At 36.9% G+C, this 24,318-nt stretch overlaps 1 protein-coding gene across 5 annotated transcripts in view; it reads right to left on the reverse strand.

Annotated features, from left to right (window-relative positions):
• ROBO1 (roundabout guidance receptor 1) overlaps positions 1-24,318 on the reverse strand; it is a 701,438-nt gene that overhangs the window by 69,608 nt on the left and 607,512 nt on the right. For all 5 annotated transcript variants that reach the window (XM_040566451.1, XM_040566469.1, XM_040566441.1 and 2 more), the window contains exons 6-8: positions 22,699-22,819; positions 14,755-14,893; positions 13,349-13,476 (exon numbers count right to left, since the gene is read on the reverse strand). In XM_040566451.1, the coding sequence (XP_040422385.1) occupies positions 13,349-13,476; positions 14,755-14,893; positions 22,699-22,819 (388 nt within the window). The remainder of the gene's footprint in view (positions 1-13,348; positions 13,477-14,754; positions 14,894-22,698; positions 22,820-24,318) is intronic.

The following is a 24,318-nucleotide window of genomic DNA, read 5'->3' on the forward strand; positions in this document are numbered from 1 at the left end:
TTCTACATGAAGGAGTCTGATAAGAGACACAATGTAATGCAATTCTTGCACAGAGGATTGCACTCTAAATTACCAATTTTCCACTACTTAATAAATGCCAAAAAGAGAAAAGATAAGCCTTCCTGGTAGCAATGCAAAGCTGCCTGAGCCTTCTACTGAAAGTTCACTTGAAATTTTCAAGATAGAAATCTGTCTTGGTTGCTCAATTACATTTCTACAAATTAAATTAACTTGCAAGTGCTGAATTTCCACTTTTCTTTTAACCAGATGGTTTTGTTATTGTATGTCAAAAATAACCCTGTTGAGCAAATATATTTTTTTGCCCACCTGTAAAAACAGAGGGGATACTGATACGTGAAAATAAATCCCTGTAGAAACAGGGCATCACGTTGGTTGTAAACTTGTGTTAAGGGCAAAGGGTGAAGTTTCATACAAAAATTTAAACAGTTCTGTCAGGGGGAAATCATGTGGTTTAAAAGAACAACAATAAAAGCAATAGCTACAACAAAGACCACTTTCTTACTTTTATCTACATACTATTAATATCTAAGGTTCCTAAAACTGAGAAATAAATAGTTTTTACTCTATTAGGGCACATTTTATTTGACAGCACTTACACTCAATTATTAAGTAAATTAATTTTCCATGTGTTTATCATGGCTTTTCACATGGTAACTAGGGGGAATAACCTGTTTGTAAAGACAGGAAGGTAGCATGCGAAACCACAAATACCAAAGGAATAATATTTTTGCCTTTCATATAACTTCACTGACATGTGAGGTTTATCATAGAAGACATGTGTCCGGTTACCGAACAAAAAACAAAAGAAAAGTGGTTTCCAGACTAGCGACTTTATATTCTAATATCTTATTCTTGCCAGCAATCGTATCATCCTCACTGGGACTATTGGTATCATTAAATCCACTCTCAGGAGTAGGAATTTGCAGATTTAGGACTCAAACTACAGACAAGTAGATAGTTACCAGATGTTAGTGGAGCAAAAATTTTATTTGATAGATGTCGTATTGGAGGATCATAGGATAATTCAGGTTGGAAGCAGTATCAAGAGGTCTCCAGTTTGAACTCCTGCTCAAGCAGGGTCAGCTATGGGGTGAGACCAGGCTGCACAGGGCTTGATCCACTCAGGTTTTGAAAATTTCTAAGGACTGAGAATGAATAAACAATCTGGGCAACCTTGTCCTCTCCTGACTGTCCACCCAGTGAAGAAATTTCTTCTTGTATCCAGTATCAATCTCCCTTGTTTCAACTTACATCCCTTGCCTCTTTTCCTCCCAAAACAGCCTGGCTCCGTCTTACTGACAACCTCCCTGTAGGTACTGGGGGCTGCTGTTACGTCCAACACTGAAGCCACCTCTCCTCCAAGCTAAGCAAGAGCTGTTCTCTCAGCCTTTCCTCAAAGGATATATGTACACATGAGACCAAAACATACTGTACATAATGCCTATATCTTTAAATAACACATTTATTAATTTTTCTCACAGAAGTGAATGCAAATGCTGATCTAGTGTTTCTCTATAATTTATCAGTACTCTAGTATTAAGAAGCAAATATTACAGAGTTGCCTCTGTTTCCTAGTCTGATATTGGACAAGCTACAATATTCAAGTATCTCAGTAGTAGTAGTAATTATCTATCTCAAAAAGAGTAAAGAGACAGAAATTGTCATTCATTTATACTAATAAAGTACTTTTGGGATCTAAGGATTCAAGGTGGTACTTAATTGCTAAACAGCACTTGTTCTGCATATTAAAAACTCATAAAGTATGTTATAACTATTACTATTTATGAATACCTTCCAGATTCTTAGAATACATCTTGTAGTTCAGCTGACACAAGCTAAATACCTTCAATTTAAGCCCAGTGTATTTCATTTTTTATTATTAGAATAAAAAATTTTAAGTCTTTAAGGACTGCTTGACACCCTTATAGCATGTAGAAATTAATATAAAGGTAGTGAGACTGTATAATTCTATACCAGAGAAATCAAACGATCCCAATATTCAGGCCAATAATTACATACAAGATCAAGGTAATAGGCAGTCTTTAGTTTCTGTATAAATTTTTAAGTATATGATTAATCTATGAAATGGCAGTCACAATGAAATTTAGATTGCTTTCAATTAATTTTGTGATATATTAACCCTAGTTCAAGCAAAAATATATATATATATCAGAGGTTGAATATGCCTGTAGAAACAAACTGATAGGAGATGGGATGTGATTATTAGCCTACGTGCTGGAAGAGACAGCCTGGGGAGCTGGCATTAACGATGCAGTTGGCCAAGTAGAGACTGGAGAGTATGACAGGAGAAACTCCAGAGCTAGCAACAGAGATAGTACAGAGATAGCTATATTATTTGTAATAAAACATTGCCGTTTTCCAGAATGGCTGAAACTTTTTTGAACTCTCAGATGTTTATAATCTCTACATGAAAGAAATGGCTAAGTACAGAAAATTTGGGTACTGGAGTTACATGCAGAGGAAGTGTTAGTTTGAACAGGTTTAACAAAGTGGTCAAACGCTGAGTGGTCACTCCTTAAAAAAATTTAAAAAAAAAAATTAAAAAATTATGAAGGTCTGATGATCTTTTCCAATTCTTTTCCTAGTTTCAAACAATTACTCAGCACAAAAGCTTCCTACCTCTTCTGCTCATGAATATGTTTCACTGCTAAACTCTGAAATCTAATTAACAACTATTTACTTTCCAAAAAAGGATTTAAATTCTGGAGGCATTAATATTTGAACAAGGACCATTGAATGCCTTCCTGCAACACACCTACCAGAAAGTGATGTTGCTGTTCTACAAAAGCTATTATTAAGGGAATTAGTTTAAGACAATGTTTCATTTCCCTTCCAGTGATTTGTTTGCTATTTGTTCTTATCAAATCAATCTGAAGCACACAATATTATCCTTCATAAGCAACATTTCTCTGCAGTCATCTGTGAGAAGTATTACTTTCTACACAGTAATAAGCAAAGGCCAAAATCTCTTGTTCTGAAAAAAACAAACAAACAAACAAACAAAAAACCAAAAAAAAAATGCTGCCATTCAGCTGTCTCCTGACTACAACCTGTGAAATACATGGGAAAATAATACCAGATACATTACAAAAGAAACAGTGTATATCCTTTTTCATCCTCATTGGTCTTTGCATTTTCAACTGTCATTTCTTGAGGTCCCTCTCTATATACAAATAGTTTACATTTTCCCATATTTTGTGCTAAAATTCACATTCTTAAAAGATCAGACTGGGACACCTTTACTCACCATGAATGCTTACACAGTATATAGCTCCAGGGCATGAATTGTGATATAGTGCAGTACAAACTTTGGAGGAAAGGTATAACAGTCTGGCTCCAAGCATGCCACAACCATATATAGTTCAGGGATAATGTTTACATGTGCGTTTTTGATGTTTCAAATCAAAAGCGAGGGCTTGTGATTCCAAACCCTGGCAAGGGAGTGATCATGGTTAATTACATTTATGATGACTGGAAAAATTCTGTTTTGGGTTGTTGATGATATATCAGATAAACACTTCTTAAGTTTATGAGAGCAAGTGACTACTGTAACTTCAAATGAGCAAAGATGAGAAGATGGAAATCTAAAATGACTGGAGAGGAGGAGCAGATGGATTATATTCTATAACATTGTTATAAGAAAGAGAATGAAATTAAAATAGAAAACTGTTGATTGAACATTAGGATAAACAGTTCTGATAGTTGGGATTACCGTAAGAAGTAGTGGAAATCTAGAAACCCAAAACAATGTTTCAGTTTCATGCACCAAACAGTTAATAATGGAAAAATCTCAGTATTAATTAGCTGCTGTGTTCCTCAAGATATTTCACAACATATTTTTTTTTCTTTCTTTTTGTTTGTTTACAGTTAACCCACATTCTCTCCTCTGTTAGGAGTCAGAAAAGCGAAGACTTGCCACGTGCTGGGCAGCAACTTGGAAACAGGCTGAGTACAATCTGTGGTGCTTGTCATGAACGTTCCACAGAGACAGCTGCAGTCTGGAAACTGGGCAGCCACAACATTATCATGCTTACTCTGACCAGGCAAGCAGAATATATTCTCAGATTCAGCAGAGGACGTGGGCTTCTACCTGCTGGCTTGGTACCCAGAGTAAAAGGGCAGGTGACTGTGGACTCAGGACAGCTAATGTACGTCAAGGGAAAGTGGTCTCACAAAGAAAAGTGCAAGTACTGTTCCTTCCTGCTGACAGTACAAATGCAGCCTTGAAAATTTAATTACATTTAGGGTTAGCACACGTACTGGGGAGAGACAGACATGAGGATGTCCATATAGAATTCTGGTCATTTTGAGATTTAATTTGGGCTGAGAGGTGATTTTTTTTTCCTTCTAAATTCTAATTGATAGGGTTGGGTAGTGAAAACTGGTGCTCTCTCAGCTGTGTCTCGGTAGTGAAATTACATTAATGTTTGCTTCATGGCAAATCTTCCCTAAAAAACATTTAGAGTTAAGATGAAGAGGGCTACACAAGTGAGTGGGTATACATGCGTGTTGGGGAAAACCTACTGCAAAAATCTCTGGGAACAGAACAGTCTGCACAATGTACTCACACAAGATTTTTTGATTTGCAACTGATTTTGCTGATACTAGCTACAAAATCAGAAAGCTTGCAATCTCACCTTTTTCAGGAGTTAATAAAGATTTTTATGATAAAATCAAAAATGTGGAAAGAGACTTTGCAGTGTGGTTTTAAAAGGCAGCACTTCTCAGGTTAATACATGTAGTACTCTCAGTTTATAATGTTTATAAATCCTGTAGTCAATGCCTTGGGGTGACAGTGGAAATCTAAAATATGGGCGGTGGAAGACAGAGAGGGAGGGATTTAAGTCCTTCCAGAAGTTCCTCTCCTACTCTCCTCTGTTCCATCCTTGCTCTTGGTCCTCCTAAACCATCTTATAAACTAAATACAATTTAGTGAGCACACTTAGGAGAGGCTTAATTCCATCTATTTAAAAACCAGAGCAATGCAGTGAACTGTGGAGTTCTGTTTCCCAGGCTTTTCTTTTTTGGAGAATGCTTGTCTTCCCCTCTGTTTAAAAAGAACTGAGGTAATTTTAGGCGCTGCTGCAATCTAAGAAGTCGTGGCTACAAATATTTATACTATAGCCTTTTAAAAGAGTGAAAAAAGATAGATAATTTTTAAGTAAGCTGTGCAGAAGTACAAAAAGATTATGACAGCTGGATACTATTTGAAGAATTCTTAGGAGCTCCCTACTGCATTTTTTTAACTTACAATAAAAGATAGTAGAGCTGAAAAGGAAATGGAATGTAATTTTTTCCCCAGCTGTTTATGATAGCAGAGTTTTCTTCTTCGAAAGAGGTATTTAAAATCCATAGCAACTTTTTTCTAATAAGTTAAAGCTATTTGTGAGAAGTGGCCAAAGCCCCATGATCAATGGATACCAAACACAAACTAAAAATGAAAGGACAATAAACCTCCACAGTGAAGTAACTTTTGATCACTATAAATTATTATTATTATATTATTATTATTATTTTTTTTACATGCAATACTCAGTAAGGAATACTGCCAGCTGAAACAGATACTATTTCAAAAGGAATCTAGACTTCTCTTTCTTGTTATAAGGGCGATACTTCCTCACATATAGACAACCCAAGTCTACAAATAGCACAGAAATACCTGATCTTACTTTTTTGATAGTGTTATCTACAAGGTAACTAGGACACATTAACAAATGTTAATTACAGGTAGCAAAAATCGCAACATTTAAGAACTCTACATCAGATCAAAATAGCTATCAGGTACCAGGAATTTTTAGTGTGAGGCAGGTGGAAATGGGAACAAACTGCCTAAAGAAATAAACACAATCTTCAGAAACAAAATATATATATTATTTAAAAACAAAAAACAAAAGAACACTCAGCCTGTTTTTCATACAGTAAGGCAGTGGTTCACCTTTACCAAAAGACTGTAATACTATCAAAATTATTGGTAGTCTGAAATGAAGTGTTATGGCAGCTGTGATAATCTAGGGATATTAGCAAACAAGTTTTGAGGTTCTGTTTTTATTTAGGTTAGTAACACTCTTTAAGGAAAAAAAGTCTAATAAGATCTGAGCACACAGTAACTCGAGAAAGAGGTACAGAAGAGGTTTCAGAATAGGTCATCTAATCTTGCTGGTGAAAGACTGGACTGCAGCAGAATTCTTGGGCGACTTGAAATTTCCTCTTTCCTAAAACCCAGGTATCAATGTGCTACCTTAACTGTACCAAAGAAGAGAGCAGCTGTTTCATTTGAGGAAATGCAAGTCCTAAGTGGACTCTCCTATATGCCACTGAAAGATGCAAAGGGAACAGAATCCCCCTCAGGGCTGTGTTTAGAGTGCATTGGGTATTTATGAGAACACAACAAGCAACCTGATGTCCATCCAGACAGTTTGTTTGTTTCTCAACCCTCTCATCCTATTCCATAATGAAATGAAAATAAAATTCACTCCAAACTTCAGGAATTAATGTGCGGTCATCAGGACAAGAAGAACATGCAAATTCCTCCCACTGAGAATAATAGGAGCATACTTAATGTTTAGCAGTTTAAGCTGTTTTTTTCTTGCACTGGAAGCTCATGATACTGAGCCTACTATGTGACACAGTTTGCTTGTAAAGACTGCAAGATACTTTATTACCCAAATATATTCTGGAGTGTTATTCAGCACCTAACAATAACCTATTTTAGTGTTCAAACAAAACATAATTCATAGTCACAAACAGTGCCTAAAACAGCTTAGCGAAATAATGTTTGAACACACTGCTGTTATAAGTCAGCATTTTTTGTCAAGAACTAATTCACAGAGATGACTGATTTTAATGATGCATGTAATGTAACATAAGTAAGGGAGTGTATTATAATCACTGTATAGTCCTTATGAAAATTACTCACAGGTTAGAAACAAGGCCAGAAAACGGGTGTTACTTTTTTACAGATGTTTAGCATAATTTAATAAGGCCTACATTTATTTCAGAATGAGCATACAGGAGAAATACTGTTTAATGAGTAGCCAATATAAGTTATTATTCCTTGCACTCTATTTAATTTTACATATAAATCCCCAAATCCCCCAAACACAACATTTTGCAGTAAAATTCTGCTTTGTCTATTTTAATGGCAAAACTGTTGAAATGTTATCTTTACAACAGCAGTCATACACACACACAAAAAAAAGCCTGCAACAGTGAAGCCTGATACAAAAACAATTGATTTTTCCTTAGCCATTGGGTTTAGTAAATTGCAGGCAGTAGAAAAGAATCTTTGCTACTTTTTAATTGAGTGCTGATTTATTCTGCACAAATCTACTTTCTTAAATTCTCTGCACTGAGTGATTAAAAGGTGTAATTTTAAAGAATTTTACAGTGAATTAATCTCTTTCTGCAGAAGAAAGCCTCTGGCTTCAACATATCTCTACAGTAACGTTTCTCCAAATTATTTGCACTCCTTATGCTCTACTTGCTAAGAAACATCTGTCTCAACTTCTTGTTTTAAAGTGCTAAATTGCAGTAACAGTTCTCTAAAGTTTTTAAGTATTTTTTCCACGTAAGCAATTGTAGTCATTGTTATGAGATGCTATGTAAAAAAAAAAACAACCAAGCAAAAAAACCCTCCAGTTAAAAACTTAAAAAAGCATAGGAGCAGTTGTTTGTTAAAATACGTTACATGGATTTAAAGTAACTATAAATCTTTTTTTTTTTTTTTTTTTTTTAATTTTTTGAAATACTTACTGTTTCCTTCTTTCCCTGCATTTCAGAAATGCTTCAGGAATCTTAGTGTTCATCACTCGCATCAATAGAACAAGCACCTTCAGGGCACTAACCTCTTCTTCAGATAGTTTCCTCATTTCCCTCTGATTAACTTCTAAGATTTATATTGTCTAACCAGAAATAGGTGGCAGTCAAACTCCTCAGATCATTGATAGAAATCTGAAGTACTGTCATAGTTTACAGCAGTCACTAATGGGGAAAGGGATGTGCCTTTAAGCTATACAAATCACAAGAGATAGCTCCCCTCACTTATCCTGCCAAAAGTTTATTAATTAAAAAAAATACTGAATTTCATCAAACAATCACTATTATTCCTTTCTCCTTCATGGAAATGTAAGACACAATATTGCTTAAAATCAATTCTTTCAAAAGGGAGAAATGCTGACCACGTAGACAAGTATAAATTTAAAGATTTAAATCCAAATTCCTGTTTTAAAATTAAAGCATTTAATGATCCAGCGAGGCCTTCACTGCAACACATAATAGCCAACATATACCCCAATGGCATTTTTTAAAATCCCATAAAAATTCAAATTGCGTCTTTGTTATTTTAATGTCTGTGTCTCGGATACCTATAAAGCAATTACATTTACAGCCAACTTATAATGTGTAACAGCAACCTGACACAGTGGAAACATTTACATGGTATCTGACAGACAAAAGAGCAAATCTCATTCCTTTTCATTCAGGGTGGTTTTCCTAGCCCTACCCAGAAGCCTAATCAAATAGATGTCTTCTATGGCGTGCCTTAAAGTTACTTTGCACAAAGAGGGAGGTGGAAAGCAGAGGAAATTCCAGACCTGATGCATGTGCCACCTTTTCAGATTAAAATTCCTCGTCAGTTGACTAGTCCAGCAAAATCCCAGCGAGAACTCAGTTATGGAAAGTTCTTGTCACTGTAGGTTGGATACCCCACAGGCAATTTCTGTTATTCCCAACAGTAATGACATCATAAACCAGAACAACCTTGATATCAAAGAGCACCACTGCAAAATATGAATTTGCCAGAGCTATTTCCACAGGAATTCTTCCTTCTTCCTGCCAAACCAGTAACATTGAATATGCTTAGTGCCTTTGAATGCCAACATTTACAATGCACTGTTCAGTTACTGCTGCTGCATGCTTGGGTGTGTATTAGACAGGGCACTACAACAAATATTGCAAGCTCTTTCACAGTCACTTTTTGATGAAAAGGACCTAAAAAGAACACAAAGTTTGAGGATTTCCGTTTACTACCAACCTGCTGGTGACCAACCCATAGTCAACAACAGGGGTATTTTGTGGAGACCTGGTCATCTGATGTACTTAGCCTCTTCCTCCTTCAACTCCTGCTGAGCAGCAACGACACTGTCATTGCTATAACTGTTCTTGGCCTACAGCCTAGGAAGACTTCCACTGGAATCATAATTTTCAGTTGTTTTAGAGAGTAAATCTCATTTCAACATAAATGATAGAAATCTTATTAAAATGGATGTTAAAAAAAGCCTGATTAAGTACTGCAAATGGGAGCAAAGCAAATGGAACTAGGGGAAAATAAGTGAAACCTTTTGTTGCTAGATTTACTTAAAAGCTTTTTCATGATTAAATGTGAAATTTGCTGGTTTCTGAAGAAAGCCTACTGCTATTTCCATTAATGGTAAAACTAATTCTGTTTTAGAACTGAGGTTCTGAGGCACATATTCATGGCAATTTTATATTTCTCAGGAATATGGGATTCAGTTAAATTGTATATAATATTACCATTTCTACTGTCCTGCTTAAAGGCATAAAACTAAGAAAAACACATAATAGACATCTCCATGAAAACATGAAAAGCATCTTGCATATATACTAAAATTGTGCATGATAAGTATATCCAATTTACTTAGTGCTGGAAACTAAGAGAGAAATCCAGTGGGTCCGGAGATACATTTTTGGCCATCATTTCCCTTTGCTGGAGCACATCAGCTACTTATTAGAGTCTGGTAAAATAAAATGTATTGTACTCCAGGCTGCTTCCCGGCAGCTTGTATTGATTGAAGTATTTATTTAATAATTAATCATCTCCTGAATTAAACTCTACCATGTGTATTCAGCAATGTCTACGGATGTCTTACATATGCGCTATACATTGATACAAAATGAAAACAATGGACTGAGGCTCTCTAATTTTAGGAGAATTAAAAAATAAATAAATAGTAGAATTAAGTTTTCTTAAGTATTTCGTTTTCCAGGAAGAAAATAAGATAACCTGACAAACAACTTGAAAGATGGAAATACTTTTAAGCTGCAATAGTAAAAGCCTAAGTAAGGGGTTCGAACTTCTATGCAAATAGGGAACTCCAAATTTGGTTTAGTAGTTTTAGTGAAACTGAATAAAAATACAACATCTGTATCTCATATATAGAGAGGAAACACAGCCCCCAAAGTTTGGAGTCTGTATGCAGGGAAATACTGATCCCAGTAATCAGAACCTGTGATGGTGGTGCCTTGGGCAAGTACAACACTGAAATGGAATTGGTATCTCCTCCCCTCTTTTGTGTTTTCTACCATCAGCATCCCATTATATGTAGTTGAATTATCTGAGCTGATAGTTACTAGTCCACGGATACAGAGACAGCTTGTTCCCAGAAGCATTACTAGCTTAGAGGATGCCACACAGAGTTTTATGGAGCACTGCAGGGCATGTCTTACCTACTGCTATATGTCTGCTAGACCAAGAAGTGTCAGCGCTGAGCTGAAGGCTAGCAGTACAGCTAGATCCCAGCTAGCTCTCTGTTGAGACACCAGGTTAGCTATTCACCACCTCTCGTCATCACATCCCTGCCACCTAAGTATCTCCATTAGCCACCGTGCTACAATCTCCACCTCTTAATACCCTAGATAACCCTGCAGGCTGCAGAACTTGCACAATTCAATCAGGCCTGGAAAATGAGCACAGGAAGAGGATCTATCATCATAGCAGTGCCACAAAGCCAAAAGACTGAGAAGCGTCCTGAAGAGCATCGCTTACAGCACTTTCTGCTCTATGTCACATATCATGCAGGGTAGCACTTTAACAGCATAGACACTTGTCAGACTATGACCACCCCTTCCTAAACAGACACGTCTTCTGGAGTTGTTACCATTAACAACTCCCATATTGTTTCTTTGGAGGGCAGTCTGGCATGAAAACACCACTGCCTATCCCAGAGCTACCGAGGGAACAAACAAACCAACCTTTTTTTTGTCATTTGTTGAATTTAAAAAGGACAGATACACAGTTGCAGATTCAAATTCTGAGGCCATGGTTTGTAACATAGCCCGAATATGCATCAGAAATAACTCTATCCAGCATACCCCCGCCCCCCCCACACACACACACTTATGTATTATTCCTTCATCAACAGAACGTATGAAAATTACCAAAAATGCAGAAGAGACTTACTTGTCATTTCCATTTCTTAAACCAGCCTGAAAAAATACTAACTCATATAAATGAAAAAATATTTTCCTCAATGAGCTGTGGAAACATGCTCATATGTCCATGAATGCTGTCAGATCATTATCATCTTAACACTGAAACAAGAAGATCACATCTACCTCTCTAGATGTAGTGTAGCCAATAAGCTGACCCTTCAGAAGATGTGGTTTAAACAAGAGGGCAGAGGAGGGAAAGCAGGGACCAAAAAAGAAGAGCAGTAGGAGAGAAGAAACAGGAGAAAAAGAAGGAAAAATGTGAAAAAATACCTGAATGGAAAATGCATGCTCTCTAGAGGAGTCTCTTTTTTTTTTTTTTTTTTTTTCTTTTTTTTCTTTCTTTTCTTCCATAAGCCTAGGTCTCCTAGATACTTTAATAAATGGATTTTGATCATAATTTACTGCATTATAAAGTACAAATTGGACCCACACATCACAATTTCTAGTATCAATCCATTCTACAGACACATTAGCACAGAAAAATAGCTCAGGAGATAATCCATTCATGCTGGGAAACCAATTATTGTATAACAATATCTGCAGAGCAAAGCTCTTACACTGTAAACATCCACTGTGTAATATAAATGCTTACAAAATCTTACTGAATCAAGACTTATGCTATGATACTGTTCCTTAGACATACTGTTTTATTATCAAAATTCAAAAGATCTCACTCTAGATCTCTATCAACTATAAACTTGGGTAATTTTGTATCTGAGTAGTACCATCAACCTATATGGCATTACCAGAATGTGTCTGCAGATTATTTGAATAAGACTGAGGAGGACTAGGGATACTGATAGCTTATTTCCAGAAAGCTATCTGCTCAACCAGTCATAGAGGAAAAGTTCTTAATACTGATACTCTAAAAGATTAACAGTTGACATAAGACATGATCTTCAGAACAAATAGCCATTTAAAAAAAAAAAATAATTCAAGCTTTTTCTTCGGAATAAACCATGCTTACTGCTCACCTGTTAATCTTTTATTCTAAAACACTGAGCATAAGAGATGATTATTTTGCAAACATAAGATATCAGTTTTGATGTATAAAGATCATGATGACTTAACAAAAGAGAACATCTCAAAATTTTTTGTTTTATGAGACCTCCAACAAAGATATTCTTTCCTGTGTTTTCCTAACGGCTACAGATGTTAAGGATACCAAATGTTTCTAGTGGAAAAAGGAGATCAGGTTAAGGACAAGACCTTTCCTGCTACAGTAAATGTGTCAAAATTGAGTGCTGTTACCAAATAAAATACTTTTAAGCCTATACTTCCACAGAACTTCGTAATGACTAATTCCCACTGAACAGAAAAGGACAGGAGGACCATCAGCGTGTAGAAAAAAAGCGTCAGTATGACATCATTGCCTGTCTGCTAGGCCGGAAAGGAAGAGAGGGATTACCTGAATAGTGAACATCTGGATTGTGTATATAAAGGCAATGAAGATTCTATACATATTAATACACTGAGTTCCACTGAATTTTATCTTACAGAGAATTTTATCTTACAGAGAAACAGTAGTGCTATGACATGCTTTTATAATGAAAAAGCAACTGAAATTCCAGTGGTCTGGGTTAATGCATTATAAGATATACATACAGATTTATCATTCAATGCTTATTTACTACATTTAATTGAAAAAAATCAGCAGATAATTGAAACTAAAATTATGTAATAATGTAAAAAATAATGTAAAAAATTAAGTAATGTAGTTTGATAAAACTGGTTCTATTCTTTCTGTTAGTGTTTCAGATAAAAACTTGTAAATAATATAATTCTGAACACATTGAAATTCAAAATGTATTCAATTCCCCACCCTGGTAAGGTAAAGACTGCTTGAGAAAAATGTTACATCTGAAATGCTTCTGTTCCTAAAGAATACAATTTAAACTAAAATTATATTTTTGCATTTTTTTTTACAACACAGCAGAGATATACAGTGTAAGCAGCAACTCTACGAGTTGTTTATAGACACAACTAGTCTGTGTATAACAACTCCCTAAGTTTGCCATGTAAAAAATCCATTTCTCTTAATTCTAGGTTAGAATAATATATAAAGAATCATTCTTACCTTGCACTGTTAGAGTTGCTGATGCTTCAGCTTTTCCAACCATATTTTCTGCAACGCAAGTATACGAGCCCATGTCTCCTGCCATAACTTTCCGTATTTTCAAGGTATGATCATCACGGATTTCGTATCTTTAAATATACATAGTAATATATAATGAACAAGAACAAAGGTAGAACTTTGTACAACTTCTGTAAAGGGTAGGAAGGAATACGGTGTTTTACCTCTGAAATATTTTTATGTATACATTTCCCATGTAAATAAAAATATTTAAAAATGATTGTAAATCAATAATGTAAAAACAAAGGTTTTGAAGCAAAATATATATTTATAAATTTGAAAACCTGATTCTGATTTCATTTGCAACACAAGTCAGTTTCACTGGCATCAGTAGAATTTCACTAGGGTAATACAATTATAAGGTTCTACCACAGAACTTTTTAATTATTAGAACTCTCATAACAGGTAAATTTAATAATAGTAATCATTCTCTCCATACTGTTTCCATCTGAATGAAGGGTTTTATTTTATTTTTTTTAATATGGTTGAAAAGAAAATATTGTCCTCAGGAAGATCAGAATTGCTTAAACTTCAGTGTAAATCACAACTCATTCAATAATTTTTCTAAAGTATGATGTGTGGCCTTTCACAATTTCCTGTTCTTTCATCACTTGTTTTTTTCTCTTCTTTGTATAATGCTTTCAATATGTTTCTCTTCATGGAAGCATACTTTCCTTTTAAAAATGCAATACTTTTTATTAAAGTTATAGACTAGATTAACAGAAAAATGAATTTGGATGACAGGAGCCAACTGTTACTGTCTTCTTTCAAATCCCTCCTGCTATCCTCAACAGTTTTTCAACTGATGTATGTATGGGTGTTTCACGTAAATAAATATATAATCTATCACAGAATTATATTTCCTTTTAATAAGGTCTTTTACTTATTGGCCTGAATTAGAGCAGGGACAGAAAGAAAGTAAATTAGAGATTTAATAAGAAAACCATATATAACCAAGACAGTTTGGTACATTAACAGACTACATTTTACATCAATTGCAATTCCAGTATACACTTCTTGATGTTGTAACCTAATTTATTAACTGTTATACATTCCCTCAAAGTTTTAATAATTACAGAAGGTTTTTCAGGTGAAGTCTGAGTCTGTTTCAGATATTACTGACTAAACTGAGTTTGTTTGTTTTATTTTTTTTTTTAACGTGTTAACACAACAAAAGGCTTAGAACAAGCAATTCTTAAGTTTTAATATAATTGATAACTTCAAATCGAGCTCAATGTCTTATGAGGCCTTTTCTATTCAAGAAAAAGAAATGTTAGCAGTCAAATGTTGAATGGCAACATCATATACCAAACTAAATGTCATCAGAAAGTTAACTACATATACTGTACCTTGCTTTTGGTAATTCCCCGTCATCTTTCCTCCATCTTACTGTAGGGACGGGGTCACCTCTTGCCTCACATTTAAACTCAGCACTATCATCCACAGTTACAGCCAGATTACTTGGTCTCTTCACAAAAGATGGTCTTTCTAAAGGAAAAAAAAAAAAAAAAAAAGGATTAAAGGATTAGTTCAGCAGTTTTGTGACTGAATTGTGATTTTCCCTCAGTTCCAGCTGTTAGAGAAACAGGAACAGTGGGATGAATCCAATGGAGCTGATTTTGCCACTGCTCCTCTAGCTCCTTGCCCCAGGACAGAAGCTCAGACAATAAGCAGAAGATTTGTAGCTGTGTAAATTATTCATCTCAGTACAGTAGTCTCAATGGTAGATCAGGATCCAAGCTTATTTCTTATATATCATCACATCATAGAACCATAGAATGGTTTGGATTGGAAGGGACCTTAAAGACCATCTAGTTCCCACCCCGCTGCCATAGGCAGGGACACCTCCCACCAGACCAGGTTGCTCAAAGCGCCATCCAACCTGGCCTTGAACACCTCCAGGGTTGGGGCATCCACAGCTTCTCTGGGCAACCTGCCTCACCACCCTTTGAGTGAAGAATTTCTTCCTAACCTCTAATCTAAATCTCTTCTCTTTTAGTTTAAAACCATTCCCCCTTGTCCTGTCATTGTGTGCCCGAGCAAAAAGCTGCTTTCCATCTTTTTTAATAAGCCTCCTTTAACTACTGAAAAGGTGCAGTAAGGTTACCCAGAAGCCTTCTCTTCTTCAGGCTTAGGTACAACAAATATACCTAAAGAAAATCACATCTTATTGAATACGCAAATTGAATACGCATTGACCCTTAAAAAGAAGCAGACCTGCTGCAAGGCCTCAGACAAATGACTACTCATCTGCTGCACTGCTTCAAAAAGACAGAAGGCACAAAGTAAATACTATCTTACTAGAGGTTTTGACTCTATGGTGCATATAAATTCTAAGTAATGCCCAGCACACTAGCTCTATGAGGTTGCTTGCATGTGCTCAGCAGCAGCTACCACATGATGGTCATTTCCAGTGCTACATTAGAAAGAGAACATTTTCTTTCATGAGCACACACAAAATAAAGTAAGCCAAAAATACCTACAATGTTTTCTCTCTAATTCTTGCTAATAAACACTGCTGTTATCCCTGACTCACATGGTAGGGCATGGATGACCCCAGTCCTGGCTCACCAGAGTCAGAAATACACATTTTGCAAAATTCTCTCAGGCTTTCTGAAACAGGATCTCAGCACAGGCTGTGCTATTGTGGCAACCCAGCTAGAAGCTAGAAATTTCACGAAAGGAATCCATACACTTTGCTACCTGCAACAGGGTCCAAAGTATCTGGAGCTGTACTGTCCATAGAGTTTTATATCAGAGTGGTGCAGTGAGGTTTGCACATGCACAAGGAAGAAAAGTATTTGAAGAATTACTGGGATACTCCAAGAAGAATTACTCATCCAGAGAGGCAGCATCAAATGACAAAAAAGATGTCCAAAAAAGAACATGAGAGCGCTTTGCAGGTTCCTTTGCCTAAGGCAGATGACCTTTTTGCCTATAAAGCTGTGAAAGCTCTGAGAGAAATGAGAAGACAGTTGCATGTTTTGACTTGTATGTATTAAAGATATACATATCATCTTCCTGGAACTGGAAGAGTCTGAAGCCACTGGCACCATCAGGAACTGTGAATACCCAAAAATATGCCACAGATCTCTTGTAGGAGTACAAAAGAACCTGACAGAAGGATAAAGAGACAGCTTTATATTCTTAGCATCTGACATTTGTGTTACGTTTGACTAATATCACACTTAACAAATATCACTTTGACTATGCAGATAAGTGTTTACAAATTCAGTATTATAAAACCATAGTGAATGGTTCAAAAAGGACTGAAGTAGGACAACTAAGCAAAACTCTATAGAAAAATTTCCTTTAGCCTGAAGGATGTCCAGACAAACGGGACACCAGTCTCGTAGAAAACTTACCTTTGCTTTGCTTTACAACCAGGCTGATTATGCTGTCAGTTCAAGCCTGGTTTTGTATTCAATAAGTGAGAAATAAAACAAGGACCTACAGATATGAATCTAAATCACAACTTAGAAATTAAATTTCTAATTAGTTGTTTTTTAAATTAATTAAATAAAAAATACATTTATAACACCACCCCCCTCCACCCCCATTCTCTTGTAGGTGCAGTAAAACCACAATCCTGAATAAAAGAAAATGTTCCAGATTAAGCATCACAGTAAGAATACTTTGAGGAAAGATATTCAGTTTAATCCTGCAAAATATAAAGGACTGATCTGGTGAGGACATGATTGCTGTGCAACAGCAAAAAAAAAAAACCACAAGAGGCCTACTTTTCTGACAACTCTGTATACTTCTTATCAGTCTACAACTTTCAATAATGAAAATAAGATAAAGTGACATTATCCACACCAAGACAGCATTGTAAAAGGTCAGCAAAGTACTGCACAATGAGTCTTAATGTTGTGTTTTACATAATTCTGGTTGTACTGTAAAACCAAGAAGGTAGGAACTGTCAGCATGCTTGGCCAAACAATTATTGTTACAAATGAGTTGTGTTTTTTTTTTTCCATACTTCTGTAGACTCTTTTGTGTGCCTGATCCATTTGTATTCTATGTACTTATAAAATATTTACCTGAAGGCAAAGTTTCCTCCACTTCAGAGTGCCATCAGCCCCACCTCTGAAGAACTGGGATTCAAGCACAACTGCAATATTGTTTCAGCATATTTTGTATATCTCACTTATGAGACATGGAAGATCTCTACAACACTGTTTTGTTTTTCTGCATTTTAATCTTTATTTCCTTTTTAATATATCCAATATTTTATATTCATTTTTTGAGGGATGCCACTGAAGAGAACAGAACAAAATAGAATAGCTCAGTTGGAAGGGACCTACAAAGATCATCAAGTCCAACTGCCTGACCACTTCAGGGCTAACCAAAAGTTAAAGTATATGAATGAGGGCATTACCCAAATGCCTCTTGAACACTGACAGGCATGGGGCATGAACCACCTCACTAGGAAGCCTGTTTCAGCATTTGACCACCCTCATGGTGAAGAAACTTTTCCCATTGTCCAGTCTGAACCTCCCCTGGCACTGCTTTCTGCCATTTTCTTGTGTCCTTTCATCAGTGATCAGGGAACAGAGACTGACACCTCCCTCTCTGCTTCTCCTCAGGAAGCTGCAAAGAGCAGTGAGGTCGCCTTTCAGCCTCCTCTTCTCCAGACCAGACAACCCAGGTGTCCTCAGCCTTTCCACACAGCACATGCCTTCCAACCAGCCTTTTTACCAGCTTTGTTGCCCTCTTCTTTCAAAGCTTTCAAAGATATTAAGATCCTTTTTATATCGTGAAGCCCAGAAATGCATGTAATATTCAAGGCAAAGCTGTACCGCTGCTAAATATACTGAGTAATCACTTCTTTTGACCAGCTGGCTATGCTGTTTAATGCACCCCAAAATGTGTTTTGTCCTCTTGGCTGCCCACTGCTGGCTCATGTTGAGACTGCTATCGACCAGCATCCCCAGATCCCTTACAGCTGAGCTGCTCTCCAGTCACTCGTCTCCCAGTCTGTACCTGTGTCCAGCATTACTTGGTCCCAGGTACAGAATCCAGCATTTTCCTTTGTTGAACTTCATGCTGTTGCTAATTGCCCAGTTCTCCAATCTATCTAGATCCTTCTGCAATACCCCTTATCCCTTCAGGAAGTCAACAGCACCTCCTAGTTTATCATCAGCAAGCTTGCTGAGGATGCGCTCCGCTCCTGCATCCAGATCATTGATAAAAATGTTGAACAGATTTAAGTCCTGGGCCAGGGCTAGAATTGAGCCCTGAGCCATACTGTTCTCTAGGTCAGTTTTCTATCAGAAGAGTAACAGTCCAAGAGCTTTTGTCTATCCATTCTTAATTCTCTTATTCAAGTCATAAATGGATAAAGGAAATCACACTGATACTAGTTAAGTATCTATCTTTGTCACACAATTATTTGGTAAATGCAGGGAAAGCCTAGTAAGGAACACTTTGAAATCTTCTAATATTACAGTCTCTGGCTTATAATCCTCCCTCTGATCTGAAGCAGACCTAAAAGCAAAAGTTCAACTTCCAAATAACCAAAAACCATAAACACAAGATTTATGCTGAAAGATATTAATATATGAAGTCAGCATGTTTCTCATGCCTTTTGACTCATATCTAGACTCAACTTGAAAAAATGAAGTGTATTAAAGTTTTCTAGACATAGATTGATAAGACAGACAAAGCTTTACTGTCCTGTTTGAAAATAAAAGCTTACTAGTTTCCCCAAACTGAAAATCAGAAATTCATTTGAAGGGAAAACCAGATGGAGTAAAAGGCAAAGAAAGACCTCTCTCTCTAATGAGTCCATCTTACAGGTTTTTAGCAAGAGTACTATTTCCAGCATGAATTATATATAACAGTCTATATTGTGATTCTCTGGTTAGAAGAATAATTAAACAGTACAGTTGACAAGGAGCCCAGTGTCAGGACTTCATTCATGTAACTATAGCCTTCTTTCAATTCTAGATTTTGCTCTGAAGTTCTAAAAGTCTATTTGACAATAAATTTCCATATGAAGTGCTTCAAAGGTTTTCAAATGAAAAAAAAAAAAAAAAGGAACCAGGATGGTGGATCACAGAGATCCTTCCTTAGTTTACAGAAAGTTACCAGACTATCTTGCTGGATATTCAATCTCAACAACTTCAAAATGGCAGATAATTTCATTTCATTAAGGAAGACATTGCTTCATTAAAAAACTCTGAGCAGAACCTTAAGTCGCCTGCATCATACTTTTAAAAAGTAGTGAAGAGACATGAAAGTGCCAAAGACTGACAAAACACATCTTAAACCTGAATAAGAAGTTCTGCAGTCAGTAGAACTGCTACTTTGGATTTTCACAGGGTTGATTTTAGGGACCTATTTGACAGGGTCCCTTGGGAAGCAGTTCTAAAAGGCAAAGGAGTCCAGGAAGGCTGGACATTTTTCTAGAACAGAATAAATCTTGAAGGCACAGGAGCAGGCCATCCCTATGTGCTGAAAGACGAGCTGGCGGAGAAGACTAGCATGTCTGCACAGAGAGCTTCTTCAGGAACTCAGGAAAAAAAAAAAGGAAAAAAAAAGAGAGAGAGACAGACAACTCAGAAGGACTACAAAGATGTTGTGAGGTCATGCAGGGAAGAAATTAGAGGGGCTGAAGTCCAAATAGAGCTTAACTTGGCCGCTACAGTAAAAGACAATAATATACATCCATTTTTTTAAAGTACATAAATAAGAAAAGTAGGACTAAGGAGAATCTCCACCCTTTATTAGATGTGGGGGGAAACAATGACGAGATGAGGAAAAGGCTGAGGTATTTTATGCCTTCTTTGCCTCAGTCTTTACTAGTAAGACTAATTCTTTTCAGGGTACTCAAGTCTGCTCAGAAGAATGAAGCCCTTATAATCCAAGATAAAATGGTTAGCAGCTTATTATGCTGCTTGAACACCCACAAATCTATGGGGCTAATAGGATCTACCGAAGAGTGCTAAAGGAGCTGGATGAAGTGCTTGCCAAGCCACTTTCAATAATTTACCAGCAGTCCTGGCTAATTGGGAAGGTCCCAGTTGACTGCAGGTTGGCGAATGTGATGTCCATCTACAAGAAGGGCAGGAAGGAGGATCTGGAGAATTACAAGCCTGTCATTCTGACCTCGGTGCTAGGGAAAGTTATGGAGCAGATCATCTTGGGTGCCACCACACAGCATACACAGGACAACCAGGTAATCACACCCAGTCAGCATAGATTTATGAAATCTTGTCCTAATCTTGACTAACCTGATCTCCTTCATGACAAGAAGACCTGCTTAGTGGACAAGGAAAAGGCTGTAGCTGTTGTTTACTGTGACTTTAATAAGGCATTTGACGCCGTTTCCCACAGCCTTCTCCTGGAGACAATGGCTGCTCAGGGCACGGACAGCTGTATTGCTCACTGGGTAAAAACTGACTGCATGGCCAGGCACAAAGTGTTGTTGTGAATGGAGTTAAATCTGCTTGGTGGCCAGTCACACGTGGTGCTCCCCAGGGCTCAGTATTGTGGCCAGCTTTATTTATTACCTTTATCAATAATATTGATGAGGAGCTTGAGTGCACCCTCAGTAAGTTTGCAGACGACACCAAATTGGGTGGGAATGTTGATCTGCTTGAGGGTAAGAAGGCTCTCCAGAGCTCTGCAGATCTGGATAGGCTAGATTGATGGGATGTTTCCAATTCCATGACAATCAACAAGGATAAATGTAGGTGCTGTGCTTGGGTCATAACAACCTGACACAGCAGTATAGTCTTTGGATAGAGGGGCTGGAAAGTTGCCTGGCAGAAGAGGACCTGGGGGTGCTGCTCAATAGCCAAATCAACATGTGCCAGCAGTGTACCTGGGTGGCCAAGAAGGCCAACGGCATCCTGGGCTGCAGCAGAGGCAGTGTGGCCAGCAGGAGTAGGGAAGTCATTGTCCCCTTGCACATGGCACTGGTGAGCTTGCACCTCAAATGTCCTGTCAGTTTTGGGCCCCTCACTACTAGAAAGATATCGAGTGGCTTGAATGTGTGCAGAGAAGAGCAACAAAGCTGGGGAAGCAACTAGAAAACAAGGAAACTGAGGTTGTTTAGTCTGGAGAAGAGGAGTGTGAGGGGAGATCTCATCACTCTCTCTGTAACTACCTGAGAGGAGGTTGCAGCAAGGAGGGTGTCAGTCTCTTTTCTCAGAAGCAAGTGATAGAACATGAGGAAACAGCCTCAAATTGCACTAGGGGAGGTTTAGACTGGATATCAAGAAGAATGTTTTTTACAGAAAGGGTGGTTAGGCACTGGAACAAGCTGACCAGGGATGAAGTTGCCATCCCTAGAGATATTTAAGAGACGTGTGGATGTGGCGTTTAGGAACATGGAACTTGTAATGTTAGGTAGACGGTTAAACTTGATCTTAAAGGCCTTTTCCAATCTAATGATTTTGGTTAAAAAAAAAAATAAAAAAAAAAAAAAAGGCCAGAACCAGGATTACTGCAGCAGCACTGTGATGGAAACAACACAGTTCTGAACTCATGGCTTGGATATTCTCATGTAGTCATGATAAAACAGCTTAATTTCTCCTTCAGAAGCAATAGATATCTCAAGCTTTCCCTACTTCCAAGAAACACGTAACACATTTTGAATGAAAACTACCAAAGCTGCATCTACAGGGATAAGGCAACTAACTCTCACATGCTGAAGACAGTCTGAGATTACACTGGAGTTACAGTTTCTTTTCTGCCATAGCAACAAAAAAATGCAATTTTCAGCTAAGATCAGTTATCTTAAATGAAAATATTTTTTAATGCTTGAAGGAACTATCATATGATCATTTGAACAAGTAGACCTGTTGCATCTTTACAACACTCAGCATGCATAATAAACAAAACAATAATTATTTATAATAGAAATATAGAATAATTGTGATTTGCTTCTAAAAGAAAGAAAAATATAGCCTCTTCTTAGCGATGTCACTTTTTGTTTTGGTATTGTTTCATTGTACTGACTCAGTCAGTGGACATTGGAACTATTTTCAGTTTGAAAACAAAGTATGAAAGTATCTTCTATAGTAACAACAAAGCTAGATTGCAAAGCCATTAACTGATGGTTTGACTTGGTGATCTTAAAGGTCTTTTGCAATCTAATTTATTCTCTAATTGCCACCCATTTGCTAGAATGCTAATGTGACAAAAAACATTTTCAAAATAAACACCGAAAAGGAAATAGCTGACAATGACCTTTAATTAAAGGCTTCCTAGGAATAACAAAGTTGGACATTTTCATATTCATGGACATTTTCATTAACACAGTCTTAAAGGAGAGTTCTTACCTAGAACAGTGAGCTCTGCAACTTCGCTTTCACGTTCTCCAACCATATTTGTTCCAACACAAACATACTTGCCAGCATCATTCTTTCTTGTGTATGTGATCATAAGCTTTCCTCCTCTGATCTAGGACAAATCAAGGATAACAAAAAATACTTTAATAGAAACTAATGACTTAATAATATTTATTAACTTGAAAAGTGTTTTGTTGCTGATAAAAAAAAAGCTATCAGTGACTTTCCAAATCATACAAAACATTGAAAAAGTAAAACTAACTACTAGCTTAGTTTCCTCTTCTTAAAAAAAAAAAAAAAAAAAAAAAAAAAGCTTGCCTCTTAGTTTTACATCTGTAGTTTGAAATCTCTCAAATTTGGACCTCTATTGCTCTTTTATTCATTCTGTGTAATGCAATACTAGTTATTTAATGGTCTGTTTAATACTCATTGGCAGAAAATGCTACAGTTCCTTTCTATGCACTATTATAGTTTGACATAGGTGAAGAGCAAAAATTAGCATTAGACATAAATCCTATTTTCACATCAAGTGTAACAATTACTTTTTCTTGACAGAAAACCTCATGAAGTGCAATAAGGCCAAGGTCTTGCACCTGGGCTGGAGCAATTCCAAACACAAACACAAGCTGGACAATAAGTGGATTGAGAGCAGACCTGCCAAGAAAGACTTGGGGTGTTGGTTAAAGAGAAACTCAACATGAGCCAGCAATGGATGCTTGCAGCCCAATATGCCAACTGTATCCTGGCCTGCATCAAAAGAATTGTGGCCAGCAGGTCGAGGGTGGTGATTTTCTGCCTCCATTCTACGCTCATGAAACCCCCCTCCCACAACATAACACATTGACCCATTACAGGAGGTCTAGAGGATGGCCATGAAGGTGATCAGAAAGCTGGAGCTATGAAGACAGGCTGAGGGAGTTGGGGTTGTTAAGCCTAGAGAAGAGAAGGCTCTGACAGACCTTATAGCTGCTTTTCAGTACTTAAATGGGGCCTACAGGAAAGCTGGGGCCCAATATACACTTTACCAAGAAATATAGCAATAGGACAAGAAGTAATATTTTTAAACTAAAAGAGGGTAGATTTAGATTAGACATTAAGAAGAAATTCTTTACTACGAGAGTGGTGAGGCAGTGGAACAGGCTGCCCAGGGAAGCTGTTGATGCCCCATCCCTGGAGTATTCAAAGCCAGGTTGGATGAGGCCCTGGGCAACCTGTTCTAGTGGGAGGTGTCCCTTCCCATGGCAGAGGGGTTGGAACAAGGTTATCTTTAAGGTCTCTTCCAGCCCAAACCATACTGTGATTCTATATTATCCTACTGTTGGTAGGATCCTTGTTACTATACATGATTATTTTTTTTTTTTAATTTTTATTTTTATTTCTAAAGGAAACAAAGAGAGCTCTTAATCTTTATAAAGTTATTTACCTTTGATTAAGTAATTTTTAAGGCTGATAAGCAGTTGGGCAGAAGCAATTTAAACCCTTATTGGGAAATGAATAATCTGCTCTTAATTCTGAATTCAGTTGTTGGAAGGTAACAGAATTTCAGTAGCACCCAAATCAAGAAAACATATATCCCCTTTGTGATTCAAAATTTATATATTTTAAAATATA

This window comes from Cygnus olor, chromosome 1, assembly GCF_009769625.2.
Source record: "Cygnus olor isolate bCygOlo1 chromosome 1, bCygOlo1.pri.v2, whole genome shotgun sequence".
NCBI lineage: Eukaryota > Metazoa > Chordata > Aves > Anseriformes > Anatidae > Cygnus > Cygnus olor.